Source organism: Alligator mississippiensis, chromosome 1, assembly GCF_030867095.1.
Source record: "Alligator mississippiensis isolate rAllMis1 chromosome 1, rAllMis1, whole genome shotgun sequence".
Lineage (NCBI taxonomy): Eukaryota > Metazoa > Chordata > Crocodylia > Alligatoridae > Alligator > Alligator mississippiensis.
The window spans coordinates 424,029,907-424,055,178 of NC_081824.1; the positions used below are offsets into that span (position 1 = coordinate 424,029,907).

The 25,272-nt window shown below is 45.1% G+C and overlaps 1 protein-coding gene across 1 annotated transcript in view; it reads right to left on the reverse strand.

Annotated features, from left to right (window-relative positions):
- The window catches only part of KL (klotho), a gene marked incomplete at its 5' end in the record, with an annotated part of 85,227 nt that overhangs the window by 8,199 nt on the left and 51,756 nt on the right, over positions 1 to 25,272 (reverse strand). Inside the window, 3 exons of the mRNA XM_006270591.4 lie at positions 6,869 to 7,985; positions 9,713 to 9,981; positions 14,407 to 14,917. Coding sequence (XP_006270653.4) covers positions 6,869 to 7,985; positions 9,713 to 9,981; positions 14,407 to 14,917 — 1,897 coding nt within the window. The remainder of the gene's footprint in view (positions 1 to 6,868; positions 7,986 to 9,712; positions 9,982 to 14,406; positions 14,918 to 25,272) is intronic.

Below are 25,272 nucleotides of genomic sequence, written 5' to 3' on the forward strand. Positions count from 1 at the left end.
AAGATGAGGACTGCTAAAAGTCTGGTTTAGGGCTGTTGAAACCATCAACAAAACATAGTAACAGCAGGTAAGCCCCGCTCCCAGCTCTGAGGGCTGTTGCAGAGGTGCTGCCTAGTGCCTGCTCCACAGCATAGCCTGGCCTAGAGCCCTGCGAGGTTGCCAGGCGCTGGGCACCATGGCTCAGCTCAGGGCCCCCTGCTGCAAAAGTGCCCACCAACCCAGCCCAGCCCAGCCCAGCCCGCCCAGCACGGCCCTTACCTCAGCTGTCCCGTGCTGCAGGCAGACCCCCAGGGTGGGCTGAGCCAGTGGCAGCACCCTCAGTGCCAACACCAGGGCTGCTGCCTCCATCCTTCTCTGCAGCCTGCGCCACCCAGATCTCTCAGCCCTGACCCTGGCCCCACAGCCAGTGATGGCTGAGAAGCAAGTCGCAGCCCTGCCCCCGCCCTCCCAATGGATTTCACAATATAGGTGGTGCCACACTGATCATGATCCGTGAGGTTTTTTGTTTTTTTTTTAATTATATGAACTTCTTTTTAATTATATAAAAATGTTAAGGGGGCCCCACAACCCCTTAGGGTCAGCCCTGACTGGGCCCAATATATTCTATTACATTTTTCCTGCTGGCATATGCATATCCCCCATCCTGGTGGGCAGCACTATTGCCCCTTTCAAATATAAAGCACAGCCATTTCTTTAAGTGATCACAAGGAGGTGCTGGCAGATTGATGATGGCTCTGATACAGGCCTCTGTAAAGGTGACAGAGGGGCAAGGCATTAGCTATCATGAAGAAAGTTGCAACAGCATATAAAAAGGCAGGATAAAAGGAAAAGTACTTGTTTTAGCTAGGATAGAAGAAAGCTACCGTGACTGTCTAATGTTTTTGGTCACTTTGCCTATAGCAGTTCTTTAGAATGTTATGCTTAGAAATAAAAATACAATGTGCTTCACTTTTACCAAGAGTGCAACTGTAATCACTTTCATTTCTAGTTTAGCAAAGCCCAGGGCTGGACTGGGTTTTCAATTTATATAGAAATGGACAATAGTGTAAATATGCGTGGGCGAAGGGGGCACCAGTCTTGGGCACCGATTAAAGCAGGGGTGGGCAATTATTTCAGGCAGAGGGCCACTTACCCAGTTTTGGAAAGGTGTTGAGAGCCACATGTGCCCCACCCCCTGGTTGTCATCTTAGGACTGAAAGTTCTGCTCCCTAACCCCTGAACTTTGCCACCAGAAGTTCCTCCCCTTGCCCCCAGAAGCACTCCTTTCAACTAGGGATTTTGCCATCTTGAAACCAGAAAAAATACCAAATTATATTTTAAAAAGCAAACATCTACAACATTCATTAATTTGATTTAAAAAAATATTTTTGTCCTTGTTTACATGCGTTTGTGTAGTGTACATAGAGGTGATTGTATATACCAGCTTAAAATGAAGTCTATCTTCTATATTGTGGGGGACTGTGGGTGCGTAAATGTGTGGGTATGTGGGGTGTGAGGAGGCATGGATGTGCGGTGAGGGAACATGCGGGTGTGTGTGGATATGTGGGGTGTGGGTAGGTATGGGGTTTGTGGGGGGTCTGTGTGTGGGTGGGAGGGTTGCTGGGGTGTGTGAAGGGGTGCGGGTGTGGGGGTCTGCGTGTATGGCAGTGTGGGGGGGGGTGAGTGCATGTGCATGGTGGGATGTGCATGTGGGACTCACCCTAAGAACACATACACACATACCCTGGTACCAATGCGACACATACACACCCTGGTACCGATGTGGGCTCCATGCTCCCCAGTCAGGTGATGCAGCCAGGAGCCATGTGGTGCTGGAGCTGTGCGGGGCAGGAAGGCAGGGAAATTGCTGAGGGTGGGGCAGGGCTGGGCTCAGCGATAACCCAAGCAGGACCTGGGGCAAATCAGCCTGTACAGGGCCCTGCCCCCAGATACAAGGAAGCCAGCAGTGGATTCAGTGGAGGGGAGGGGTGCTGAGCAGCCAGATGTGGAGCTGGTGGCAGTGTGGAATCGCTGCACCACTCTCCCCAGCTCCGCAGGGCCCCCTAACTGTGGGACCCGGGGCAGTTGCCTGATTCACGCACCCCGCCCCCCCAGACAGCCCTGGCTGGGTTGCTGCATTCCTTCCAAGGCTCCCCATAGGTCCTACTGCCCCTGGCTCCTATCATCTTTGACAGGCAGTCAGGAGCAGATAAATATTTTCTCAATTTTTTAGGGGCCCCATGGGCCAGACAGAATGGCTTTGCAGGTCACATCTGGCTCACGGGCCATATTTTGCCCACCCCTGGATTAAAGAGAGTGCTGGAAACCAGGATAGGAGGTACTGGATGGGACACAGCTTGGCTGCCAGTCCAGTAACTACAGGCTGGGACTATGTGGAGAGGTGGTGGGCAGTTACATCAGGGAGGCTCTTTAAACTTTGAAGCTAAGTGCTGGGGGAAAAGAAGCCATAAGAATATAATAAGTTCTATACTGAGTCAGACCAGTGATCCATCTAGCTTAATATCCTGTGTCTGACAGTGGCAGGAGTGGATGCTTTAGAGGGAAAGCATTGAATTAGATCTAAAGGGATCTATTTTCTGGTTTTTCACTCCCTGGTATACACTATCATTGGTTTAGAGATGCCAGAGGAAACATCTCTGACTGTTCTGTTTAAGAGCTGTTAATAGATCGATCAGCCATGAATTTGTAGTCCTTTTCAAACCTGGCTACACTATCTACTTCTATAATCTCTTGTGGTAATGAGTTCTACTGCATAAAAGGTAGCTTTAAACCTGCCTCCTACTGATTTCAGTAGTTGTACCCTAGTTCCCTATTCACTTGGTTTATACCCTTCATGATTTTGTAGACCTCTACTATATCCTTCCTTATCCTTCTCCCTTCCAAACAACAGTCTTAACCTTTTCAGTCTCCTGGTATGGCAACTGCTCCATATCCCTGATCATTCTGCTTGCTTTCTCTGAGCCTTTTATAGTTCTACTACATCTTTTTTAAGGTGTGGAAACCACAGCTACACACAACATTCAAGGTGTGGGCACACCGTGGATTTATGTAGTGTGCCATGATGATGTTTTCTATTTTGTTTTCTTTTTCCTTCTTAATGCCCAACAGTTCACAGCTGGCAACAGCTGGCATTTTGTTCTTGCCACTGCACACTGAGCTGACATCTGATTAAGCTACAATGACTCCAAGGTCTCTTTCCCAAGTCATAACTGCTAATTCAGAACCCAGAACTATGCATGCATCATTGTGGGTAGTTTTCTCCATGTGCATTCCCTTGTACTCGCCAACACTGAAGATCATTTGCCATCTTTTGGCCTACTCAGCCTGGTGAGATCTTTCTGCAGCTCCTCTCATGTTGGGATTTGACTACCTGGGTTAATTTAGTATCATCTGCAAACTTTGGAGATTTCACTGAAGCACACTGCCTGTCCACGCAGGGCAGGCAGCAGTGCAAGCTGCAGGGACCTGGTGGGTGGCAAATTGGCTTAGCAGTCACACCCAGAGAGTAGTAGTAGGCGGGTCAGTATCCACCTGGAAGGATGCGGGTAGTGGGGACCTACAGGTTTCAGTCCTTGGACCTGTACTCTTCAATATCTTCATCAGTGACTTGGATGTGGGTGTGAAGTGTACTCTGTCCAAGTTTGCAGACGATACTAAACTGTGGGGTAAAGTGCACACTCTGGGGGGTAGAGAATGATTGTAGGCAGACCTAGATGGGTTAGAAAAGTGGGCAGCACACATTAGGACGCAGTATAAGGACAAGTGCACAGTGCTGCACCTAGGGTGCAAAAAACATCCAGCACACCTACTGGCTGGGAAGTGACCCTCTCAGCAGCACAGAAGTGGAAAGCATTCTCAGAGTCATAGTGGACTTCAAGATAAGCATGAGTTGTCAGTGTGATGAAATCATCAGCAAAGCTAACCGCGCTTTATCATGCATCAGCAGATGCATGACAAATAGAACCAAGGAGTTGATACTTCCCCTATGTGGCATTGGTCAGACCACAGTTGGAGTACTGTGTCGAGTTTTGGGTGCCGTACTTCAAGAAGGATGTTGATAGACTCGAGAGGGTCCAGAGGAGGGCCAATCGTATGGTTAGGGGCTTACAGGACAAGCCCTATGAGGAGAGACTGAGGGACCTGGACCTCTTCAGCCTCCACAAGAGAAGGCTGAGAGCTGATCTTGTGGCCGCCTACAAATTCATTAGTGGGACCCAGCCAGGGATCGGAGATGCTCTGTTCACCAGGGCACCTCTTGGGGTAACACGGAACAATGGTCACAAACTGACAGAGAGCAGATTTAGGCTAGACATCAGGAAAAACTTCTTCACAGTAAGGGTGGCCAAAATTTGGAATGGGCTTCCAAGATAGGTGGTGCTCTCCCCTACCTTGGGAGTCTTTAAGAGAAGGCTGGATAGGCATCTGGTTGGGGTCATTTGACCCCAGCACTCTTTCCTGCCTAGGCAGGGGGTCAGACTTGATGATCTCTTGAGATCCCTTCCAACCCTAGCATCTATGAATCTATGACCTGACTTTGTGCAAGGTAAGCTGGGGAGGCTGGAGAATGGGGGAGGGAACCATGGGGGGGGACCCCATCTGACAAAGCCATCAGAAAAGCCAATGGCACTTTATCGTGCATCAGCAGAGGCATGACGAATAGATCCAAGGCGGTGATACTTCCCCTCTATCAGGCACTGGTCAGACCGCAGTTGGAGTACTGCGTGCAAATCTGGGCACCGCACTTCAAGAGGGATGCGGATAACCTGGAGAGGGTCCAGAGAAGGGCCACTCATATGGTTAAGGGCCTGCAGACCAAGCCCTACGAGGAAAGACTAGAGAACCTGGACCTTTTCAGCCTCCGCAAGAGAAGGTTGAGAGGCGACCTTGTGGCTGCCTATAAGTTCATCACGGGGGCACAGAAGGGAATTGGTGAGGTTTTATTCACCAAGGCGCCACCGGGGGCTACAAGAAATAATGGCCACAAGCTAGCGGAGAGCAGATTTAGACTGGACATTAGGAAGAACTTCTTCACAGTTCGAGTGGCCAAGGTCTGGAACGGGCTCCCAAGGGAGGTGGTGCTCTCCCCTACCCTGGGGGTCTTCAAGAGGAGGTTAGATAAGCATCTAGCTGGGGTCATCTAGACCCAGCACTCTTTCCTGCCTATGCAGGGGGTCGGACTCGATGATCTATTGAGGTCCCTTCCGACCCTAACATCTATGAATCTATGAATCTATGAATCTGGTCCCAGCCCCCTTTTGCTCCCCCTGCCCCTCCCCCACTCACTCTCCCACCTGGCCCCAGCCCTCCCCCACTCACCAACAGTAGCAGCAGCAGTGGGGGCTGCTTGGGGCTTCATGAGACAGCCACCCTGCACAGGGGGCAGCGGGGCTTGGCTCCAAATGCCTGGCAACCATGCTGCCACATCGCACAGGTGCATCCTGGCTCTATGGGGCACCGTGCACTTTATCAGAGCTCCAGCTGCTCAGGTTGAGCAGCGCCAAGCCACAGGTGACAGACACAGCACCCCCAAGCTTCCAAACAGCACACAGCACCCTGCTGAGCTGGGCCGCACCGCGAGATACAGCAGCTGCAGCGCGGGTGCCAGGTGGCCTGGGCCGTGGCCTGGGCCAAGCCCTGCTGGCCCCCCGCCATTCAGGCGAGGCTGTGCCATGAGGCCCTGAGTGGCCCTGACCGCCGCCACTGCTAAGCTGCAGGCAGTGCAGGAGGCTGGAGCCAGGTGGGGAAGCGATAGGGGAGCAGGAGCCGACCAGGGGAATCTCTGAATCATCTCCAGCCTCCTTCTCATTCTCCTACTCATCTCTAGCCTCCAAAAGACTGGAGACAAAACAGGAGAATGAGCAGGGGGCTGAAGACAAGAAGAAGGATGGAGACAAGCCCCTGAAGGCTGGAAATGAGAAGGGGAACAGCAGGGGGCTGGGAGAGGCGGGGGTCTTTAGGTAACTCAGGAAAATCCTATGGAATGTACTATGATAGTGTTCATATCAAAACAATCCCTTCCTGCCTTTAATCTTTCAACCAATAAAACAGGAAACAGGCAATGTAGAACCAGCCAGGAATAGAATAAAGAAAAAGATTATTGAACAGATGTATGTTGATGAGGTCACTAAGACAGGGTATAGAAGTGAGGGATGGGTAGTTGACTAACTCTTGTGATACTCCTACAGAGAGGACAAGAGGCAAAAGTGCTGAGAAGATACTGAAAGAACAATCGAAGAGAAAGAAAACCAATCTTGCTAACACATTTTGCAAGTACCTAAACTGCAGCAACTGCAGCTGCTTAAGGATATATGACTTGCCTGCTTTAATCAGAACGTGAAAGATCTATCTTTCTAATACTAAACAATGGGTTTGTATACCTGAGCACCTATACATGTGCATCAAGGCTACTCCAGTGCACTGTAATTAGTATGTCACAACAGACTTGAGTAGCGTGGTAATTACCATGCTTCAGCAGACTCCAAAATTCCCATGCTGAAAAAATGGCGGCAGGGATGCTTTAACTAAAGCTCATTCAACAAACTTTGCTTAAAGCACCCCAGTTGCCATTTTTCAGTGCAGGAACGCTGATACATGTGACACTCCGGACACTTTAATTAGAGCGGCTTTCAGAGCCACTCTAATTAAAGCACCCCCCCCACCTCCATGCGGCACATGTATAAACGCCCCCAGAGACTAATGTATGTAGTATAAACTATAGTATCGTATAACTATAGTATAACTTAAGTCAAGTCCACATAACATGATAGGTGCTGTGCCTTTTTTTTTTTTTAAACAAAAACAAAAGCTTCATAAGAATGTATTTGAGTACCAAAAGGATTATACACTGAAAATCCCAAGAATTCCTTACCTTTTAAAACCTCATTGATATAATTCTGTATGTAATATATTCTCAGCTTATCATGAACCACATTCTGATCATCATCAATTCCATTGGCTACAATATAAATTGGGACATCACCATACTTAGATTTAACCCACTTGAGCAATTTCCTCAATCCCCAGGGCACCACAGCAGTTCTGCTGGGAGAGTTCAGCCACGTGATGTCATTTATCATTTGAACTTCAAGGTAGTGATCATATTTCAGTGGATCTTCTTTTTCCCAGTCCACGAGGATAGTCGTATAATGACTTAAGGCAAAAAAATCATATGAGCCTTGGATTAATTTCTTTTCTTCTTCAGAGAAATAAGGCAAATGGAAATTATATAAATCAACGCTGTTTCTTTGGTGAAGCCACTCTCTCATCACACGGGGGTAGTCACCATTTCCAAAGATGGGCTCAGCAAGCCATCCAATATCAAATTCCAAAACTCTATCTGCAACTTCTTGATCATTTTTGGAAAATGGGCAGGCTGGCTCCGCCCAATCAGCTTGCAGAGCTATAGATATTTTACCTTTCTGAGATCTTCTGAACTCTTTATCATATAGGTGCCAGGCCTTAGCATGGGCTTTCAACAGATTATGCCCTGCAGTGTAAGTCAGGTTTCTCACATAGGGTTCATTCATTGTGATCCAAAATTTGACACGGTGACCAAGATTTTTAAAGCAGAGCCTGGCATACTCAACAAAGGCTTGAATAGTCTCTGGGTTCTCCCAGGCTCCATATTTTGCTAATGAAACAGGAAGCCCTTGGTTCTCTGCCATAGGCTGCCACAAAGCAACAACAGGAGTTATATTGACTCGGAGAAGTTCACTAACAAAGCACTGATAATAATGTAAAAGCGTGTGGTTGATTAGAGACAGGTTACCCAAAGGAAGAATCAAAGACCATTTCAGTGAAAAATGGAAATGTGTGACATGCGTTTCCTGCAGCAGAGAGATCTGTAGTCTAATAGCAGCAAAGTCAACACAATGACGCTTGCGTTTTGGGGCAAGAATCCCATCAACTTTAATAAGTTTCTTAGTTTGGTGAACATCCCACAAATACACATTAGGGTCAAGGAACTGGGAAGGAGTTATGTCTACCTAAGAAGAAAAGAGAAACATTAGATTTGATTGATCAGAACTAATTACTCAGAAAATTCATAACCATCAAACACATTTTTCCCACTAATAGTCAAAAGCGAAATATTGCTTTTAACTGGGAATTGACTCAGAATAAATACACATTTTACCTTCTAACACATCCACCATGTCTTTTGTTACCCCTTCTGATTCATACAAATGTTCTGTGAAAGAACCTAGGGATGACTCAGGGACAACCAATGAAAATCTATAAGGATAACACAGAAACCCTATGGTTCTATGAATAACTTACATTTTAAAAGAAATTTCTTTAAAATATAACAAAAAGAAATAATTATTTGGGATGCTGAAAAAAAGAAATAATTCTCTGAGTTTGATTCTTAGCATGCTTTCAAGTAGCAAAAGAAAATGTTGCTTCTTCATAAAGAAATGCCCTTCATTGTACTACTATACTGAACTAGGAAGTGCCATTCATTCACTGCTAAGCTATTAGATTGTTTTCTGAATTGTAAATTTTGGTCTGATCTCTCAGTTATCTTAATCACTCAGACAATAAATACATTTCCCAAAAATCCTTTGGGCCCTAGATATGTGGAGCACATGTTCTACCCACTGGAGCCAGTGAGAGGGGTAGGGGGCTTCTTAGCATCATACATTTTTAAATCATTTTTAATAGATACTACAAACACAAAAAGGGCTGTAAAGTGTGCTGTTTAAAAATACTGCACACAATAAAACCCTTCTCCTTACCACGACAGCTTACCTTTCATAGGAAAAATAGTACAAAAATTCAAACGGCAGGATACTATCCCTACATGTACACCTGACTGTGCCAGCTATTTTTCTTTCTAAAATATACCTTTAAGCACAAATTTCCTTGACTGACCCTCTGTTTCAAAAGCAGGTGTCAGCCTAAACCCAATGTTGGGCCAGTAACTGAGGCTCTGTAGAACTGTACAGGGCTGCTGCAAATCAGTTGTTTTTTCTCAGGAGAGGTCAGTGCTGTGCTTATAAAGGTAGGTAATAAAAAACAGCATGTCAGAGGGAAATTGCTTTTCTGGAGAATTGTCCCTTGTAAATTACTAAAGCATGCATTTCCACTAATACTGTGGGAATGCTGTCAAAAGTGTTTTTCCACTGTGATGCATCTACAAATCACACTACCTCAGCTTTACAGCACAAAATATTTGTATGTCCTTTTGAAATGAAAATATTCATTTGAAGAGGGGTTTGTTTATTTTTTTAAACTGTCTCCAGATGACTGACTTAGTAAATGTATAGCTGCTATTGATCCCAAAGGCACCAGTTCCATTTCCAATCTCAACTTATTTGAAATCTAGTAAGACAATGATTGTTGAATTTTCTTGGAAATCAATGTATCGTGTAACCTGGATGCAACGTTTCTCCAGAGTAAAAAAAGGGTAGAGTTTACTTTTTGGGTGGCAAAGCTATGCTTCAGCCTTAAAAAATACTTTTGTCTTTGTGGAAAATCTAAATTAAAAATTCTACTTTTCGACCCAATCTGGGAGCTGAATTTTACTATACAAAATGAAGGCTGGAAAGATATTGTGTAGAAGATGCAGCTATAATAAACTGGCAACTACCCAAACCATTATGGTTGTCCATCTAATATTACCAAAGTGAAAATGAGAGCAATATGCAGCAATATTATTTACTTCCAAGGTGATTTGGTTCAAGGGTCTGTTGGCTTTTGTCATCAAACTTACTTGAATGTAGTTGTCAACAATTCCCCAAGCAAAGTTGCATGGAAACATCCCAACTATTGGCTGATTTTCAGGCAAAGGTGGGAAGCCATTTTTTTCTATTAGCTTTTGGTAGAACAAGGCTGAAGACTTTGGCATAAATTTCTTGTCATGGCTTTCAAAATCAACATAATATAATCCACGTCTAATGCTATATCCTCTGTGCCATTCAAAGCCATCCATGAGGGACCAAACAGTGTATCCAAAGACATCAACTCCATCATACCGGATGGCTAAGAGAAGGAGAAAAATCAAAATGGCTTCACATAGGTACCATCCCATATTAAAAACTGCTGTAGTATTTGTATGTTAGATCAATACAATAGATTAAATTAATATCACTAACTTGATCGAAGCCCATTCAGTAAAGCTTTCAATTGAGTTCAGTGTGTTTTGGATCTAACTTACTATTTTGCCCAAAGAAATTAAGCAAAAACAAAAAGGACCTGCTCAAAAATTAAAACGAAAAAATACCAATTCAACTGGGGGGATATCTATATTATGGATTTGTACTAACTAGGCATGTCTACATGAGACACCAACTGCACAGTAGCTGAAAAATACTGCGCAGCAGCGCGTCACAGCATGGACAATGCTAATACACTATTGCACAGTATTATGAGGCTACTGCACAGTAGCATCACATAAAAAATGTTTGTCAGCGCTAATACATGCATAGTAATGGCTGCACAGTAGCATCTCATGTAGATGTGCCCACTATCTACTCAGTGCAGATGACAGTGTTAATGCTGCAATACTTTCATTTGATTTTCCAGACACCTCATATTTCTTGTTTTTAGAATGTTTTATGGCTTAAATATTTAAAGGGCCTCTTTAAAAATAATAATATTCCTCTGCAAATACCTTGTATCTGAAGTCAGCTGCAAAACTGCTCCAGACTTAAGGGACCTGCCAGCTTTCCAGCTTTATTTTCAGATTTAGTGATTTGCATTTTTATAGATTTTCCTTTTTTCTAAATTTAAAATGCATAACTTTTTGTTAATAAAAAAAAAAAAGATTAGCAGAAATAAACCTGAAAACATGAACATAGGGACATTGCAGTCCTCTTAAAAAAGAAAAAAAGAGGCATATACAGAGTGGAAGCTAGGGATGGTCCTCAAAGAGGACTATACAATAGTGGCCAGCACTTGTAGGGAAATGATCAGGAAAGCCATGACAGCAGCTGAGTTTAGGTTAGCTACAGGAGTCACGGACAATAAAAAGTCCTTCTTTATGTATGTAGGCAGTAGAAGGGAAAAAAATGGAAGTGTGAGACCCTTACTTAACACCTCCAGATGGCTGGTAACTGACATTCAGGAAAAAAATGAACTCCTGAATGCCCACTTTGCTTCAGTATTTCACCAGACCAAGGGGAAAGGCAAGTGAGATAAGGCCCCTTGGGGACATGCCAGGACTGAAAGCCTCCTCATTATGATTGCTGAGTGGGTGTGATACCAACTAGAAAAGCTAGACATTTATAAGTCAGCAGGACCAGATGGACTTCATCTGAGAGTGCTGAAGGACCTGGCTCAGGTCATCGCGGAACCCCTGGCAAAGCTCTTTCAGAATTTGTGGCCCACAGGGAAAATCCCTGAGGATTGGAAGAGGGCCAACATTATGGCCATCCTCTTTCCCTTCTTGAAGATGGCCATAATGTTGGCCCTCTTCCAATCCTCAGGGATTTTCCCTGTGGGCCACAAATTCTGAAAGAGCTTTGCCAGGGGTTCCGCGATGACCCAGACAACTATAGGCCAATTAGCCTAACCTCCATCCCAGGGAAAATCCTGGAAAAACTCATTAAAGAATCTGTGTGTGTTACGCTCGCAAAAGGTAAGATTCTGAATGACAGCCAGCATGGCTTTGTCACTGGTAGGTCTTGTCTTATCAATCTCATCTCCTTCTATGACCAGGTCTCTCGCCACCTGGACATGGGAGACGAGCTAGATGTTATATACCTAGACTTCCAAAAGGCTTTTGATCTAGTACCCCACGATATCCTTGTGGGAAAACTGGAAGATTGTGGGCTCAGCTGCTCGACAGTTGAATTGGTGGGAAACTGGCTACAAGATAGGACACAGAAAGTTCTCATGAATGAATCTGTGTCATCCTGGCACAAAGTGGCCAGTGGCGTCCCTCAGGGGTCTGTGCTTGGACCAGTGCTTCTCAACACCTTTATCAATTATTTGGATGGGGAAGTGAAAAGCTCACTGGCCAAGTTCACAGATGACACTAAGTTAAGGTCACGTCAGAAGATAGGTTGTAAATACAGGCGGACCTGGACAAACTCAAGAGTTGGGCAGACCGGAACCAGATGAAGTTTAACACTTCCAAGTGTAAGGTGCTCCATCTGAGGGCAAACAACCTTCAACATATATAAAATCTTGGTGGTGACAGCTTGACTTGCACCACGGCCAAAAGGGACCTATGTGTGATGATTGACCTTCACATGAACATGAGTTGTCAGTGCAAGGCAGTGGTCAGCAGGGCAAATAACATGCTGGCATGCATCAACCAACGCATCTTGTGTAAAACTAAGGAAGTGATACTCCCACTGTACTCAGCACCGGTGAGACTGCAGTTGGAGTACTGCATCCAGTTCTGGGTGGCGCACTTCAAGAAGGAAGTGCAAAAAACTCGAGAGGATCCAGAAAAAAGCCACCCATATGATCAGGGACTTGCAAGGCAAACCATACAAGGAAAGGCTAAGGGACCTGGGCCACTTTATCCTAAAGGAGAGAAGGCTGAGAGAGGACTTGATAGTGGTTTACTGCTACATTAGAGGAGTGCATCAGGAGCTCGGTGAACAACTGTTCACTAGGGCACCCTTGGGGAAGACCAGGACCAATGGATACAAACTCCTGAAAGGCTTCAGACTTAATACCAGGAAACACTCCATCACAGTCAGGGTGTCCAGACTGTGAAATAAACTTCCTCCAGAGGTGGTGCACTCACCTACCCTGGAGGTTTTCAAGAGGAGACTAAACAGTCACCTCACTGGGGTTACCTAACCCCAGTTGTCTTCCTACCTAGAGCAGGGTGGCTGGACCCAATGATCTGTAAGGTTTCTTCCAGCCCCTAACAGTCTATGAATCTATGAATCAGAATCTCCTGTTTTCCAGCTGAATACCCTAACCACTAAAATAGGGTCACCAACTATGACTCACAGGCCAGATTTGGCTTTCAAAGGGGTCCAATCCAGCATGAGGAAGTTAGTAGCATAGAGCTGTTGCTGTCTTCAGTGACTAACACTAGACATGCAATAATAAAAAAAACCTTCTATTTATAGTATTCTTCAGATCATAGATACATGTTGCACGTTTGCTCAGCTCTTACTTCAGTTATAATGATAAGGATTTTACAACAGCAAATGAAAAACAAGTGGACGTTCTTGGGATCTGTCATTTCAGCCAAGAAGCAAATAGAAATAATTTTCACTCTCCTAGAAAAAAAAAAACGCAATATAACATAAATGCCATTTAATTGGAATCAATTATTATAGTGCTGAAAAAAACACTGGAGGAAAAATCAGATAAGTGAATCAATTAAAAAGTTATAACAAAAAATTAAGATAATGAAAATTAACAACTGGAAATAATCATCCCAACTGGTTGTAGATGACAAGCAGGACTAAAAGAATCTGCTTTGCAATTTGAAAACACTAGAAATGAAAGATGTCAATGAAACAAGCTGTACTTTCATTTTTTTTTAATTTCAAGTAAATAAAGTTTTACTAATTGCTAAAAACCATGTAGATTCACATAAACTTCAAGAACATCATTCCTCTCAAACTGAGACCAGTGTAAATAAGGACTAATTCCACTGAAGTCTTGATATGGGATACAAGAGAGAAATCAAGCTCAAACCAATTGGATTTTCATGTCTTTATATTAAAGCATAGGTTTCAACCCTAAATTGCATCCAGTGATGCTTTCAGGAAGTATTTCATTTTTGATAGATTCTTCTTTAGTAATTTGGTCATCTACTTAAAACACTTAAATTACTATAATTACTCATAACACAATTAATACAGAGATAATATCATTCACAAAGAGCTTGCACTGCTCCCACTGAAACCACAGGGCACCTACATATGAGTAGTGAGGCTGCTTTGACGCATTACAATTACAGCAAGTTGGAGCAGGATTAATTGAATCTGCTGGACCATGGTAATTACTGCACTCCAGCATCTCATGCATCAGCATCCCTGTGCTGAAAAATGACAGTGGAGCACTTTAACTAAAGCTCATTCAACGAGCTTCAGTTAAAGCACCCATGACGCCGTTTTTCAGCACAGGGATGCTGATACACAAGGCATTCCAGGGGCTTTAATTAGAACAGCTCAGAGAGCTGCTCTCTGAGACACTCTAATTAAAGCTTCCCCACCATCCCCCCCCTACCCTCCAGACCATGTGTATAAATGCCCAAACGTTTTAGAATTGGTTTTAACAACAGACCAGAATAGGACCAAAGTGATGCCCATATATATTACAGGCATTGACAGTTGATGCTGATTGTCAAAAAATTATTTGGAATCTCACTGCATAATGAACATGTATAAAACCAAAATTAAGTTTCTAAACATTTGTTTAATGATCCTCCTTAAGATATTTTGCACAATAGGTTTTGTCAGGAAAACATTATTTCATCTTCCGTCCTACCTTTTAATGTCTCCATAATGAACTTTTTGAGATAATACATATACTTTGCATCATCTCTCTTGGTGCTTCCAGAAACAAACCAGCTGTTCTCCACAATGAAAATTTTTGGATGGTTATATTCACTGTTTATCCAGAAAAGGAGCTGCCGCAGGCTTAATGATTCTATCTGCTGAAATTTCATGTGAGAGTCCAAGAGCTGGAAACTCAGTGTAGCTCCAAAAGAAAGAGCAAAAAAATCAGCTGTTCCCTTGATATACTTCTTTTCTGCTTCACTGAATTCAGGCAGCAGAGATGATAAGTTACTCTTCATGCTCTCTGGGTAGTCACCATCTATAAATATGGGTTTAGCAAACCAGCCAAGCACAAAGTCAAGGGATTTTTGACATTCTTTAATATTTTGTTCACTCATGTATTGAGGCTTTATCCAGTGAGAGCTAAGGGCAATAGACACCTCACCTCCTTGAGTTGGACGAAAACGATCATTGTAGAGATGCCAGACTTTGGCATGTGCCTGTTAAGAAAAAAAATCATAATAAATTCACTTGAATTTCTGTCTTGAGCAACTTAGCAACAAGAACATCATTTTCAGCTCACAAAGTTCAGTATTAACTTAGCAACAGTCCGGCCATCAAGTCCCTAGGCTCAGCCTTATTTTCTCATCAATGAGTTACAACGTTTAATTTATAATTTATAATCTAACCAGAATATGATAATATCATGAGGAACACAAAATAGCAACATCTTCTTGCTTTGGAAAAATAGCAATTTTTATGATCCTTTAAAAGGTATGTGTTTGAATTTTTACACTGCACTCCTCTTTTTGAGTGTACTACAGTCCTCATTTGTATGATTAAATAAAATTTAGGATTTAGCCTGAAAAAACAATTATTATAAGCTAAATAGCATACTTTTCCATTTAATTTGATATCATGACTTATTTTTTTGCTTTTTAAAAATTTATTATAATTGGATACAGATTACACATGCAGGCTGCAGATCACAGTTCTTCCCTGGCCCTGCCCAAGCTGCTCCCTGTTAGGGTAACGATATGGATTTTGGATGTTGGGGTAACAATATGGAATCTGGGGGTGCTGAGTGTGCAGCTGAATGAAGGCTTTTTCCTGTGTCTCAGAAAAAAAATGCTAGTCACAAGGCTAGCTGATATGTTAAAAGCAACTAACTTTGCAAATGCTTAAGCAAGCAGTTTCCTAACAAAAGGATAGTGTGTAAAATGTATGATTTGCTATGTAAGAACAAGATACAGCCCACTAGCTATCGTCAGGAGACGAGACAGAAGCCAAACCTTGGAGATGGTACTGAAATCAGCAAAAAACAAAAAAGAACCAGCAAGTGACCGAGAGTACCAGAGTTCATGGTCTTACGCACGCGCTCTTAGTAGGGAGGCATGTAAATGAAGGAAACGCATAGGCAATCCCATTTTAATGAAGTAAGCAGTAAACAGAGGAGCTTGAAATGGGAGGAGAAATGGGTGGAACAAGGCAGGAAATGTTAATGAGTATGAACCAAGGTGTATAAAATGTGAAAAGAACTATTGTTCAGGGCAGGTCCCTGTCTTTTATGGCATAAGACCCTTGTCCAAAGCTGTCTCCATTTCAAATAAAGCTGTTGCGAGCAATGTGTGCTGGTGTTTGCTCCCTGCTCTGCACTGGCTAATGAGTAACAGGATCCATGGGCAACTAGACCGTCATCTCCCTAGTCATTGGGCGCCGCATGGAGTCGGGGTCTAACACCCCCCACTGCAAGATCCCAGCAACTCCAGAGCAGTCTCCTGCGCTGCCCTGCCACATGCCCGGTCAGCATGGCTGGGGCCAGTCTCCATAGCAACCCCAACTTTGCTATCATAGCACAGCTGTGGCTGGGGTCTCTACAGAGACTGGCCCCAACCACACAGGCAGGGACTGCTAGGAAATGGAGTCCGGCTGCTGGCCAGATCTGCCATTAAGTCCACCCCTGCCTAAGAATCACCAAAGGACTTTGCCACTTCATGAGCAACTTACTCTAGGAAGAGGGGAGCAACAGTAAAACTCAATACCCTGGCTAGTAGATCCAGAAACAAGTATTTTTATTGTATTGCTGTTCCTGCTTCTGTCAGGCTGCTTCAAGATTTTTCCTTGCAAGGACCTCCACCAGGTCTAATCTTTCCCACAGCTTCAAAACATACCAAACTATGTTTTGTGTAGCTGTCCCCTGGGCCTCCCAGGACTCTTACAGGAGGTCTAGTGTGCCCTGGAGCTGCCTCCCCTACAGTAACTAAAAGGGCAAAAAGCCCATGGAAGACTGTGGAACCTCTCATATGGCCAACAACAAATTTGGTAATAACTGATCCAAATTCCACAGCTCCTCTGAGATCAATTTCCTCAACATCCCCTTCAGTGTTCGATTAAATCTTTCGACAAGGTGATTCATTTGAGGATTGTACGTTGAAGTCCTTGCTGAATAGACCTTTGATAAGCCCCAGACCTCGTGCAGCAATCAGAACATAAAGGCCACGCCCTGGTCCATTAAAACCTCTTTAAGAACGTACACCTAGGAGAAAATCTGTAGTAGCTCAGAGGCCACCATTTGTGCTGAAGCTGAGCAGATCACCATAGCCTCGGGGTAGCAGGTGGCATAGTCAATCAGGACCAAGATGACATTAGATCCCCTTGAACTGGGCTCCAGGGGTGCCATCATGCTCACCCCAACCTGTTGCAATGCTATGCCGACCAACAAGATGGACGCTAGTGGGGCCTTATGAGCAAGCTGAGGTGCAGCAAACTAGCACTCAGGGCAGGATGCACAATAGTCTTTGATTTCCTAGTATACTCCAGGCCAAAAACCCCTCAGCAGCACTCTCTCCTGGGTCTTTTACACCACCGAATTCCCTCCCCACCCCCATTTTACATTATGTACCAGTTTCAAAATCTGGCCATGGTACTGTTTTGGGACCAATAATTGGGACTCTCATGCCCATGTGACCTTGTCCTCCTGCAACTTAAAATAGGGGTCCTGGGCTGCTAAGCTTGCATCCACTATGGCCTCACTGGCCCATCCATACAGTGAAGCATATACCAAACCCTCCTTTTCATCAAGGATGAAATCTCAGCTTTCCTCCACCTGATCCAGCCCAACCTCCTGATGAGCTCCTGAAATTCTCTGACCCTCTGCTTTCTTTGGAGCGGGGTCCAGATTGCATTGAACCCTGACCCTTCTTCCTGAGCATTTCCTCTGGCTGCCAAGGGTCTCCCACCTGACCTGCCACTGCTCTCAGAATGACCTCTGTAAAAGTCCAAAAAGCTTGGGGTCTGAAAAGGGAAATGTCTCTCCTATGGAGACATGGGACCTCAATGGAAATGGAGAAAGGGACCTCACCGAGTATATATATTTATTTTTGTTGCTGAAAGACAGGTGAACAATAGTTCTGGTTCTGTGACATTGGGGTCAGCTTGGGTTTTAGCCATTCTCCAGGCCAACCATATCAACTCGGCCATCAATCCCCAATTGAGCCCTACCACCACAGTGTAGGCTAGATAACAGGCCACCACTGCTCTTAGATACCCTTTCTGTCCCCTGATGGTCAGGCACAGGTGGATTATGAGGTAGGGTTGGGTCTCCCCATGAATGCAGGTAGGACACCTACTGGGACATCTACCAGACTCACAAACCACTCATGCACAAACATTTTAAAAGAGCCTGAGATTATGAGCCCTACCACATGGAAATTCCCAAGTTTTACAGAGATTAGATATCGCCTTTGGTCTGGGCTCTCCTGCCTCACTTCTGAGACAAAGGCATAGGAGTGCCCAAAGTCCATCTGCAGGCAGTCTCGATCTCAGTGGCATTTCTCCCCACTGTAAAAGCACATCATTTGAGCCTCCCTTTCTCTGCCTGGGCTGTGAGAGTGCCCCAAGTGGCTTTCTTCTCTGGGAGGCCCATTCAAGAGTTTTCCTCCTGCATGGGGCCTCAGAAGAGATGGAGGTAATGCCCCTATCAGACCCTAGAGACCTGTCCTGTTTGTCGCGTAGCCCTGGCCTCCCCGAGCCTGGAGGCTGCCAGCTTCTCCAAGAATCCCAGCAGTCTAAATGTGCCTCACCTGAAGTCCTCTACCTTCCATGTGGCTTTCTCCAGGCTGGCCCCTGGTGGTGGTGGTACACGCACCTCCGGATTTATAGTGGGAGGATGGCACAAAACTGTTCTGAAGTCATTAGTTCCACAATCTCTGCAGTTGACCAGAAGTCCAGATTTAGCCAGCGAGTGCACTAGTCCTTTAGCTTCTGGGCCATGGCATGTAGCTATGCATTCAGGTCCCAAGTCTCTACTCAAAACTTTTGGCAATAGGTCTCCCCTGTGAAACTCTATCAGACCAGTATGGCTGCTTTAAGGTCCTTATAATCCTGGGCTGAATCTTCTCCCAGCATCTGTTAAATTGCCCGTGTTTCCCCAGTTAACAGAGGGGTCACCCTCACAGGTCCTGTGTCCTATGGCCATTGATAGGACTCCACCACCCACTCAAAGGTTGTGAGGTGAGCCTCCAGGTCATCTACAGGTCCCAACTTAATGAGGCCTCCACCCTCTAGCCTTGGGGAGCCTGGTGACTCTGCAGCACAGGCGGGGGTTCTGTCTTATATCCAAGGGGGGTGGGGAGGGCTGTCATAGCTGTTTCGTGCTGCTCTCTGGAACTGCTGTTTTGGAGCTGCTGAAACAGCTGCTGCTATTGCTGCTGCTGCTGCAGCCCCTCCAGCCATTTTAGCAGGATTCTGGTCCCCATGGCTGACGTTGGATTTAAAATGCCCATGTTCTCCACCATGTATAGCAGCTTACCCCCACAGGAAATAACATCACTAATAAAACAAACAAATACAGAGACAACAACAGTTAACCGAAAACAAGCAGTCATTCCTCAGACCTAGAGAGGGCAACTCTGGCTCTGTGCTGCCTCCTCAGCACCACAGTCTTTCCCCTCTTCCTCAGTTCCCCTCCCTGGGAGTTGTTAACCTCCTCTAAGCCCAGGCAATTATCCCTGTCAGCTGGTTGCATACCTCTGGTCAAGAAGGTTATTACTCATTAACCCCCCACTGTAGCCAGGCTCCCACCCCTGAGCCATGCACCTAGTTACACATATCTGCGCCTAGAATATCTGCAACCAATGGCTGTCCAGTCTCTTCTTGAACACCTCCAGTAATGAAGAAGCCACAACTTCCCAAGACAGTCTATTCCAGTGCCTCAATATTGTAACAGTGAAGAAGCTTTCCCTGATATCCAAACTAATCAACTTGTCTGCAACTTCAAGCTATTGATAGGTATCCTACTCTCTGCAACAAGAGAAAAAAAGGTGTTTTCCCTCTTATGGCTGTGAAAGAGAAAGAGAGCCACAGGGGGCAAAGGAGCACTTACTAAAGATAAAATCAGCTGCCCCAGCCCCACAGCCCTAAATGGCCCGGCAGAAAGCCTCCTTGCCCAGGTGTTTCTGGAGGGAAGGGACCAGGAATTCAAACTTCAGTATAAAGAGAAGCCTGGAGCAGGCAGGGAAGGAGAGCGCAGGATTGGAAGGAGAGGAACTGGGCCAAGCAACGCTGCGGGAAAACTTGAGAGCAACCTGGAATACCGGCAGGAGGCTCCTGCAGAGAGTGAGCTCCCCAGAGAAGACTTAGAGGAAGGATTGGTGGAGTGGCAGTACCAGGAACTGCTTGCGATCTGGTTGGCAGCTGGCAGAGCCCAGCTGGGGGAAGGTACCATAAAGACCCTAATAGAGGGGCATTCCAGAAGAAAGGTACCGTAAAGACCCTAAAAGGGGTGCAAGGAAAAAAATATCAATGGTAGACCCAGTGTGGTTGAGGGGACTGTAATGACCCCAATAAGAGGCTCATGAAGAGCAGCTGTAAAGACGGGAACAGGTGAAGGAGAAAGGGACCTCACCGAGTATATATATTTATTTTTGTTGCCGAAAGACAGGTGAACAATAATCCAGAACGGGAGCGCTTGGTTTCTTTTTTTTTGACAGAGGCCCCGGGAGAGAACCCGATGGCCAAACAGTGATGAAAGGACGATTCGATACACAGTGCAACAGGTGAGGGTGTAGGGGATGGTGGAGCCCTCAGGAACACAGGACAGTGGATGACAACCAACTAGAACTGCACGCCCAGGTACTGAATCTACTCCCATAAACACCAAGTCGTGGCAGAAGAGGACATGGGTGTGTGGACCTCTGGTTGGGACTCATCCCTGACATCAGCCGGTGGGCTGAGGTCCTATGGGGATATAAATAGAAAATAAATAAATAAATAAATAAATAAAAATATACACACACACACACATATACACACACACACACACACACACACACACACTTCTCTATAGAAAGAGAAAACAATCAGCCGGTCAGAGATCTCTATTGAAAGAGAAAACAATAGGCCGGTCAGATAAAAAAAAAAGGGGGTAACCACTTCTACCCTGGAACCGAGAACGGCTGGAAGAGCAAAGACTCTTGGGGGGTGGACTACTTAACTAGATAACTGACAATGGCAGCCCTTCAAGTATTTGAAGACTGCAATTATGTCCCCTCTTAAGCACCTTTTCTGCCAGCTGAACATGCCTAACTCCTTCAGCCTGTCCTGCTATGACTTGCCTTCCAAGCCCTTTAGCATCTTTGTTGCCCTCCTACATGTCCCCAGTTTCTCCATATCGCTTTTAAAATGTGAAGCCCCAAAGTGCACAAAATACTCTAGATCAGGCTTAACCAGTGCCAAGTAAAGAGGCACTATCACCTCCTGTGTCTTGCACCTAATGCTTCTATTGATGCATCCCAAAACCACATTCACCTTTTGTGCAGCTACAAACTGCAGACTCATATTGATTCTGTCATCTACCAAGACTCCCAGAGCAGTTGGGAGCTGAGGGAGCAGGAGGAGGCTGACCGGGCACACGTGGGGCTCTCACCACACATGTGCCCCTTTCAACTTTCAACTTACTGGCGGTGGCTTTTCGTGGTGACAGTGACTAGTTTCTGGTGTTTTTCAGCTAACACTGGTCTCCCATAAATTAACTTTTTGCATCTGTGGATTGAAGTCAAAGCCTCTGTCTTTATTTAAGCATGTTGACATCTAGTTCTTGTTAGTATCTGTTATGCATAAGCCAATAGTCTCCTGTTTTGACCATATTGTAGTAAGAGGACTATTCAAATACCTTTGTTGTGGGCATCCATCCATAGTTTTGTGCAGAGAGTTATGAGAACTCAGGACTGGAGTTTTATATACATCTGATAAAGTAGACTAGGGGTAAGCAACTGCACGTATGCCAGAGCATGGTATACAAAGTTAATTTATGGGAGACCAGTGTTACCTGAAAAACACCAGAAACTAGTCACTGTCACCACCAAAAGCCAACCTCCTTTGGAATACAGAGATTTCTTCAACCATAAATAAATGTTTGGAAAACTGAATATGAACTTAGGTTCATAGGAAACTAAGGCTGAAAGGGACATCACTAGGTCAACTAGTCTAGCTCCCTGCTGAAGGCCAAAACTGGACACGGTATGCAAGAGAGGTCTCACCAGTACTAAACAGAGCAGAAAAACCACTTCCCTCGATTTGCAAGTGACACTTCTGTTGATGCAACCCAGTATGCTGTTGACCTTTTTTGCAACAAGAGCACATCACTGGTTGACATTCAGCAGTTCTTACTTTGGATTGCCAATTTATCAAATCAAGAGCAAGACCTTATAAGGGGGGATAAGACAAAAATGCCACGTTTATTGATTACATGAATCAGACATAGAGGTTCGGACACATCACTCATACAGACACACACAAATCATTATACACATCATTACACACGGACATACACCAACACAAAACAACCATTCCATTCAGATATTATAGTTACCAGCAGCAGTTACTCAATAGGAGCACTGAGCAGCCAGCCCAGGCCTACTGAGAAAAGATGAAGATAGCAGCTAAAGCGGGGTGAACAGACGCATCTGTGCTCCGAAGAAAGCAGCAGTTGAAAGAGACTCACCCAACCCAGCATTTTCCAGAATCCTCTTTTATAGGGATTGGCATCCTTTGCTCAGCACTTTGGGATTTTTCCATACCCAATTTCTGTTTTGCAGTTGTTTCTCATCCATCTTCTACTTATCTCAGCCCAACGTCAGTTTGGTCGTAAAAGCTGGTATCTCACCTTAAAGTGTCCTTGCTGCCCATCTGGCAGGATGTGTGCATTCCTCTTATTCGTTATCTCCTTTGTGCCCTAGGCCTCAAAGGGATTCTTCAGCCATCTATTAATTAGTTTACTGACTGGTAACTTACATATTTGGCACCTTGTTGCTTACAGACTCAGGTAAATCTTCCCTTTCCTGACTCTATGCCATTCTCTTACCATTCACCCTTTCACATACACTCATACAAAAAAAGTCAATGAACTCTGTATGCCCTATGTCAAGCAAAAGAACACAAAATGGAGTTTTCAAGTTACTTACAGGACAAGACTAACATGGTTACATTTTACTACTATCGCACTCTATGTTAGGACATGTAGCATGAACTGAACTAATGTAGCTGATGTTAACATAGAGTGCCTGTGTGTAATGATGTGTATAATGATTTGTGTGTGTCTGTATGAGTGGTGTGTCCAAACGTCTATGTCTGATTCATAGTTTCATAGTTGGTAGAGTCAGAAGGGACCTGAGGAAATCATCTAGTCCGACCCCCTGCCGTGGCAGGAAAGAGTACTGGGGTCAAACGACCCCAGCCAGATGTTTATCCAGCCTCCTTTTAAAGACCCCCAGGGTAGGAGCCAGCACCACTTCGCTTGGAAGTTGGTTCCAGGTCCTAGCCGCCCTGACAGTGAAATAGCGCTTCCTAATGTCTAGCCTGAAACTACCCTCCACTAGCTTGTGTCCATTGTTTCTTGTAACTCCCGGGATTCCTCAGGGAAACAGGGACTCTCCCAATGCCTGCTGGTCGCCCTTGACTAGTTTGTAGACTGCCACTAGATCCCCTCTCAGCCTTCTCTTTTGGAGGCTGAACAGGTTCAAGTCCCTCAGCCTCTCCTCGTAGGGCCTGCCCTGCTGACCCCTGATCATGCGGGTGGCCCTCCTTTGCACCCTCTCCATATTGGCCACATCCCTCCTGAAGTGCGGCGCCCAGAACTGGACGCAGTACTCCAGCTGCAGCCTGATTAGTGTCGCATAGAGGGGGAGGATCACCTCCTTGGACCTGCTTGAGATGCTTCTGTGGATGCACAAGGTATGGTTGGCCTTCCTGACCGCGTCCCCACACTGTCGGCCCATGTTCATGTAGCATCAGTGATGACTCCAAGATCCTTTACTGTCTCAACACTGGCAAGAAGGGAGCTCCCCACTCTGTAGGTGTGCCGCTGGTTCTTCCTCCCCAGGTGCATTACCCTGCACTTGTCAGTGTTGAACCCATCCTGTTCTCTTCGGCCCACCCCCGTAACCTGTCTAGATCTGCTTGCAGCCTGTTCCTTCCTACTAGTGTGCCCACTTGCTCCCACACCTTAGTGTCATCTGTGAACTTGGAAAGGGTGCTTTCTACCCCCTCGCCCAAGTCGCTGATGAAGATGTTGAATAGTGTGGGCCCGAGGACCGAGCCCTGGGGAACCCCACTGCCCACATTCCTCCAGGTCAAATAAGACCCGTCCACCACCACCCTCTGGGTGCGGCCCTCCAGCCAGTTAATGACCCATCTGACCGCGTAGGTATCAACACCACTGTCTCCTAGTTTCTTACTGAGAATGGGGTGAGAGACCATGTTGAAGGCCTTCCTGAAGTCCAGAAAGACTATGTAATCAATAAACGCAGCATTTTGCCTTATCCCCCCTTATAAGGTCTTGCTCTTGATTTGATAAATTGGCAATCCAGAATAACATTTTGGTGGAGAATGCGTGTGGGGGTGAATAAGGTTCTATGTTGTGGTTATTGGTTGATTTCATGTTAACTGTACAGTAAGTCTTGTTTGTACATGTCTGTCTGTCCATTTAAAGGAGTGCGCACTACCCGGTGGTAGATGTGCTGGATATAGTGGTCTCGGGTTAGACCGATCACATCGGAGAAATAGAGGAGTGCCTGTAGATAGGCAACTTGTTTGAATTGGAACCTAATTTGTGGGTTGTGGATAATTTGTTTAACTTGGAGCCCACTTTGTGGGATGTGGACTGCCTGTAGAGGGGTCCATTGTTTTGGTTTAAATTTTGTCTTGGGACTCGACTAGATTGGAAAACCGGACTTTTTGGTGTGTTTTTACAGATTAGTATATTGGCTTTGAGAGATAAGAAGTAGACACAGTATTAGGAACATGAGTTGAGATGTTTAAAAGAAAAACGGTAATGAGTGAGGCAGATGTAAAAAATGTAAAAGATCCCCTGCCTACATATCTGCAGGATGTGAGTCTTTTAAAGCAAGTGCTGCAGCGGTTTGGGCATAACCCATGGACTGAGCAGGCAGTAGCAGATGCCTGCACCATTGCAGATTTAGAAGATACATTTAAAAACTATATGCAGATATATGACATACCACCACACTCCACAAAGTAGGAAGCTGCCGCTATGTGGCTTTTATGGGAAGCTACTAAAAATCTTTTCCTCCGTTTGACTAACTGTCAGGAGGTGCTCATGCTGCGAGACGCACAGCTCACACAGATTACACCTGAATTAGACACTCTAAAAATAGGGCACACACTCATAGCTACAAACCCCTTGTGATGTTTCAAGACAAACCACTTTGGAAAATAAAAATCTTGAGACAGTGGCTGAAGACAAAATTAAAACAAGAGGTCCAATTCCTACAAGGAATGATAAAGAAATTAACACTAGAGCAAGGACAGGCACCAGCAAAACACACTCAGTATGAGT